The sequence below is a fragment of the Triticum dicoccoides genome, chromosome 7B (genome assembly GCF_002162155.2).
Source record: "Triticum dicoccoides isolate Atlit2015 ecotype Zavitan chromosome 7B, WEW_v2.0, whole genome shotgun sequence".
Lineage (NCBI taxonomy): Eukaryota > Viridiplantae > Streptophyta > Magnoliopsida > Poales > Poaceae > Triticum > Triticum dicoccoides.
In genome coordinates, this window is record NC_041393.1 from 36,812,373 (window position 1) to 36,818,372 (window position 6,000).

The following is a 6,000-nucleotide window of genomic DNA, read 5'->3' on the forward strand; positions in this document are numbered from 1 at the left end:
GCCCCATGGAAAGCGGCGCAACATACTGGCTCTTCGTGTGGCAACACTCTGGGCGTGTTGTCAGGCAACCTCGGGGATCTCGACCCAGATCAACGAATTGCAGCGCCGAAAACTAACCGCTTGGTAGCTTAGCAGTTATGCCTCCTCCTGACAGTCTGTGGAACCTGACTGCACATGTTACCTTTGTGTAAATTCAGTCCAGTTTGTTCTGAATTCTGTTCATCCTTCCATTGAGAATGTTTAATGAAAAAAGAAAAAAAAACATGTGAGATGCCTGAGTGCTGAGGGAGCGGAGGAGGTTTCGGTGCCTTAAGGCACCTACCTTTGTGTCTATGACATGTGGGCCCAACAGGTGGTTGGCTCACATGTCAGTGACCCAAAGGCAGGTGCCTTTAAGGCACCGAAGCTGCGTCATGAGGGAGCTGAAGTCCATGCTTGCCTCTACGGCGATCGGCTCGGAACGGCCTGGACAAACCTGTCGGTGTGCCACTGAAAATGAATGGGAAAATGACTCTGCTTTTATTGTTTCTCCTTTGCAGGGAGAGGCAGCATACAGGCACTCCAGCCTAGATTATATTCTCCGTGCAGTCCGGCAAGAAGCACCAAGTGCAGTTTCCCAAATCAAAAGAGACCAAGAACAATTAGCACATGAGTAGGTTCCAAATCATGCGCTTGTCTCTGGAACAGAAGATAACTGGAATGCGCAACTTCCGAACAGAGAATTGCTCGTGTGGTTGCTGTTGATTGTAACTTGTACTTTGCGTTAAATGCATTTGTGTGGTTGTAAACTCCGATCTTATCAATAAAACCAAGGTTGTCTAGTTCTGGAAAGTTTGAAAGATTGTAAAGCATGAGGGACGTGTACTCCCTCTGTAAAGAAATACAAAGGGCGTTTATATCACTACGTACTTTAGTGATCATACTTTTTCCAACTAGGATCATGAAAAAGAAATCTATCTGCTAGAAACATCCTTATGTAGTACTCAATCTGTAACAAAATGCAAGACGTTTTTTATGCCATCAAAAAACTCTTACATTTTGGTATAGAGGTGATATTTTTCTGTGATTGATTGCTGAGAATGATAAATAAAGATTATCAAGCTGGGGTTAGTAGCACGGTGATGCTGATGCTTTAGACAAGATTGACATGGAAGAGCCATCTTACACTACATATATCCTGAAGCACATGAAAAAGAAGGGCATAACCTGCTTGTACGATGCACAACTAGAACTTGAAACAAACAGTTGGAATAGAAAGCTCCCAGTCATATGCACATATGGCGTATCCATGGCAAATTGCAAAATGTGCACACACGCACACACATATCCTTAAAAAATTGCAAATGTATAATAATTTTGTAATCAGTTCTAGTACTTAGGGGAGAGACCAGAAGATAAACATAAATGTGTCTACATTCTAGTGCCCTGGTGCCTATCAGCTACAGCTACTACACTAAAAATACAGCATCCAACATCTTCAAATTACATAAATCCTGTCTAACTCCGGTCCACCGTATTGTTGAGCCCTCCAATTCCATCAAAGTGTAGTTCTGCAGAGCTGGACACTATAGCCGGTCCTTGTTGAACTTGAAATGGCATAAGTGTGTATTCTCCAAGAATTTGAGGCATAACCATTGTCGATGAACCTCCAGATGGTATTGTAGCTGTCACAGATGGATTTATGTTGCTAGTGGTAATAGCCAAGTCAAATGTTCTCTGCTCCAAATGAAGTCATAAAAATGACATGGATACTCAGGTGTTTGCTACAAATAAAAAGATGAGAAACAAATATAGCTGAGATGTGATGCTACTAGCTGGGCCATCCAAACAAACAGGTTGCTGACTCTGTTTCAGAATGCAAAACTGTTAGCTTAGAAAATACATGAAAATATATTATTGAACAACTGAGAACAAGATTACATACCGAATGTTCCATAACATGTTGTTCTAGAATATCATCCACTGATGATTTTCTATTTTTACGGGGCCTTTTCTTGTTCAAATTTGTGGAAGAAGCCTGAAATAAATGCAAAATTAGCGAGTTTTTATAAAAAGTAGCTTACGAACAAACATAATATATGCAACAATACCTTTTGTTCAGCTTCCTTCTTCTTTTCGTTTGCTTGACAAATAAGCTTATCAAGCATAGATTGTTTTCTCGGTGAAGGAGGACATCGAGCACACCTGACAGCTATTGGACTTGGTGTAGTTTTACTTGTTGTCTTTCCATTCAAAGGTGCATCTTCCCGTGTAGCAACATGTTCCTTACCATTTTCAGAACTTGAGTTGCTAGAGAATCGAATTTTCAGGGTGTGAAGCTCTTCCATCAAAGCATTGCATGAATCATCTGACATGGCGCCTATCTCTGCAACTGGGTAGAAAGAATTGCACAATCTATCAAAACGTTCTGCAGCAAGAGTGTCTTCCATGCCGCCATATGTGCATCTGATAAAGTTGTGCTTTCTGTTCACATTTTTTTTCCACCGATCAAAGACGTATTGTGGAGGAACCTCCTTGATTTTCTTGTGAGTGAGCACACATAACACATGCCTACAGAGAATACCAGTGAACTCAAAGCGGCGACATGAACACTTAACTTCAAACTCTTCCTCACTGAAGTATACATGGTGCACAATATCTTTTCTCCATCCTTTATCTTCGTCAATCAGCACATCCTCGGTGATTTCATACATTTCTATCGCCCCCTCCTTTTGCATCAACTTCCGATCACAGTACATAGTTTGTGTTAGCTCTTCTTGAAATTCTTTGAACCTCAAATTTGTATAAGCTGATTGAAATTGCTTCTCGATGTCAAAGTGTGTGACACGAGGTATGGTTGAACTCTTGCTTACTCGTATTTCAGCTGGGTCATTCAGTTCAAGACTTCGCTTGACACAGAAGTCTAACTTTTTGTTGCATCTGAACCGCCGAGGTTTAGGTGGACTTAATGTATGATTATGATCCAAAATGACCGTCGAAAGATGAAACCTCCCATCAGGAGCACGGGTAATATTGATTTTAGCTTTACATCCTGTCCCGGCTGTTCGACTTGGCTTCAACATATTTCCTGAGTTGGACTGAGCCTTACCATAGCGAGAGCAGGAAAACGTAAGGTACTTCAGTTGTCCATTATCATCTCTGTGTGAACTCCTTCTCGTCACACCGAAGCCTTTTGCTTTAGCATATGTGTTGTAGTACTCTCTCACCTCATTCTCGGTATCAAAGGTCATCCCCACTTCAGGTTCTCCAAGTGATCCATCTGATTGAGCTTCAGCAAGGCCATGTGCAAGCTCCACATTGCTTTCCTTTCGTTGCTTAATGCCGTCGCCATCGCTCGAAATAGACATGTCACTTGATTCTTGAAAGCCACTGATCCCATCATCCATTCCTATAAATCATGAAAAATAATTAGTCATTCTCATTCAAAGGCAATATAACTACACTAATAATATGGTAACATTATTGACCTAAATGCTGGCAATCGAACTTCCTGCTGGACTTAACGAGATGATCAAATCAGTAAAAGTGCTCCGGTTGCGCTAAGAACGTTTACACGCAAAGGCATTGATCTGGTCAAGAAAAGCAGGATGGAAGATGCAAAAGTTGAACAAGAACTTTGCCTGATCAGATCAGTAGCACCACCACATACAGCCAACTCAAGAGCACACCCATTACACATCACAGAGAGCCAGACCTGACTTGGCACAAACCAAACACCGGCAGTACGTAGCACACAGCCTATTGTATTGACCTGACCAAGGAAAGCTAGACGGAAGATGCAGGAATTGAACAAGAACCTCACCTCCTAGCTCCGTGTCCTCGAGCTCGTCCACAGTCCACCCACAACGTGGCCTGCTTCGGCGGCACCGCGCGGTGTAGTGTGATTGGCGTCGACCACAGCGGTTTAGGCAAGCCTGTTTTTCTGCCGTAGAAATCTCCTTCAGCAATTAGGGTAAGCGAAAGCAGGAGGCGGCGATCTGGGAAAACCAAGCTGCCTTTCTGGTATGGAGAAGGGATCAACTTGAGCACGTCTGGTTGCAACTAATTTCTTGTATTCACTTATTCAAAAAAATATTGTGCTCATGGTATGAAGTTCATAGGAGAAATTAACAAAATTGCCACAAAAGGAAAAATTAAATAAGAAGCGGGACGGGGGTGGAGAGGGCAGGGCCGTGCCGTTCGCGCACCTAGGAAACGCCACCGCGCGGCCAAAGAAGCGCACGCTCGCACTGGGGCAAGGCCGGCACTGCCGCGGCTAGACGCGTGCGTTGGTGGCGCAGAAGATGGCGTCTCGCGGCGAGGCCGGCATTGCGTCGAACAGCTGCCGCGCGTGGCGGGTGGACGCGATCGCGGTGGCGGCAGCGGCCAGTGGTCTTCCTACGCCACGTCGAGATGGCCTGAAGGGTGCCTTGAGAGGTCCAGACTGGGTAGTGGAGACGAGAAAGCCCGCCGGACTGGAGCAGGGGTGGGCGGCGGCGAGGAGCGAGAGCGGAAGGGTCGGGGCACGGGGAGCATTTCGTTTGCTACCTGGTAGCTAGCACAGTAGCCGCTTTTGTGGAATGAAAGAACAATAGAGGGAAGGCCGTGAAATCTTTTTTTTTCCAGGAAACCAGAGAGCTTTATTCATATAAAGGCATTCTGGTCACCAAGAAGTCTCGAGTCTCGTCAAGCCAGCTATCGGTCACATTCAGAGTGCAAGCGCGCTTTGCACACAGATGCGCCGGAATATTAGCTGACCTGGATACATGCTGAATATCAAATGAAGTAAAATTATTACATAGCTCTCCTATCTCTAACAATAAAGGAGCCACAATTGACCGAGAATTGTGGCGAGTGTTCCAGAACGTCACCATCTTCAAGCAATCAGTTTTCATGACCACATGCGAGAATCGTCGAAGTGAAGCGAACCGAGCTCCATCTCGTAGTGATAATCCCTCCATAATCAAGGGATCAGAAATACCCGAATATGGTTTGCACCATGCTCCTAGGAGCGCCGAAGAGGATCTAGCCACCCCTCCCGCACCTCCTCTGCCATCTGCAAGGTTTAAGGCACCGTCCGTGGAGATCTTGACGAGTCCCTCATCAGGTGGTCTCCAACTGAAACCAGGCAGGATCATCGCATCTCAACGTGGAAGATGAAGAAGGGCAATCGCCTCCTTGGTAGCCCTGATCGTCGCCATGGGATTCTTTCCCTCTTCGCCGTGCTTGATCCGGTTCCTGGAGTGCCAGATGGACCACATTATTGTTGTGATCTTGGCACGGTCGTCATCAGTAAACCGAGGATCACATGTGATATCCCGCGCCCATGAATCTGGATGAAGACGAGGCACAGCGTACGCTTCTTCCCAGAAGCATTTCGCATGTGAACAATGTATGAGTGCATGCTCCAAATTCTCGTCTATAGCCAAACAAACTTTGCATCGACGAATCTCTGCAATATGTCGATAGTTAAGAGTGGCTTCATCTGGGAGAATACCACGAAGAACCCTCCACCAGAACACTCTAACCTTCGGGATGACATTCAATTTCCATAGGGATTTCCACAACTATGTATCTTCCTCTGAGGTTCCGGTAGCCGTCCCTTCCTCTAGAGCAGCTCGCTCTTTCTGAGTCACGAGAGCACGGTACGCCGACTTCACAGTGTATTTCCCCGATCTTTCGAATGCCCATGCAAGAAAATCATCTCCTCCTCCTTGCCGAATAGGTATATTCAATATTGCTTCAGCATCCGGAGCAATGAAAGTATGACAAACAAGTTCTTGTCTCCACGACCAGTTAGATGGATCAATAAGCTCTGACACACGCTCAACAGTCGTATGTTGTGGTCGAAAAATAGGAGACATGGATATTGTACCTGGAATCCACTTGTCATTCCAAACCGAAATGGAGGAGCCATCGCCCACGCGGGAAATCAGTCCAGATCGTAGGGCCTCCCTCCCGGCCATGATCTCCCTCCAAGTGGCCAACGCCGACTTGGGTATAGTAGCATGCATGAAGTCA

At 45.5% G+C, this 6,000-nt stretch overlaps 1 protein-coding gene across 2 annotated transcripts; it reads right to left on the bottom strand.

Moving 5' to 3' along the window:
• Window positions 1-1,266: 1,266 nt before the first annotated feature.
• On the bottom strand, window positions 1,267-4,546 carry LOC119341692 (protein FAR-RED IMPAIRED RESPONSE 1-like). Of its 2 annotated transcripts, XM_037613556.1 has the most exons (6): window positions 4,188-4,546; window positions 3,803-3,999; window positions 2,091-3,388; window positions 1,925-2,017; window positions 1,798-1,845; window positions 1,267-1,719 (listed from the first exon to the last, which is right to left on the bottom strand). In XM_037613556.1, exons 3-6 carry the CDS (start codon window positions 3,384-3,386, stop codon window positions 1,498-1,500), a joined length of 1,659 nt encoding a protein of 552 aa, XP_037469453.1. In that variant the 5' UTR covers window positions 3,387-3,388; window positions 3,803-3,999; window positions 4,188-4,546; the 3' UTR covers window positions 1,267-1,497. The 2 variants fall into 2 exon arrangements, with proteins under 2 accessions (XP_037469453.1, XP_037469454.1); XM_037613557.1 differs by lacking the exon at window positions 4,188-4,546 and having other exon boundaries at window positions 3,803-4,132.
• Window positions 4,547-6,000: the final 1,454 nt, after the last annotated feature.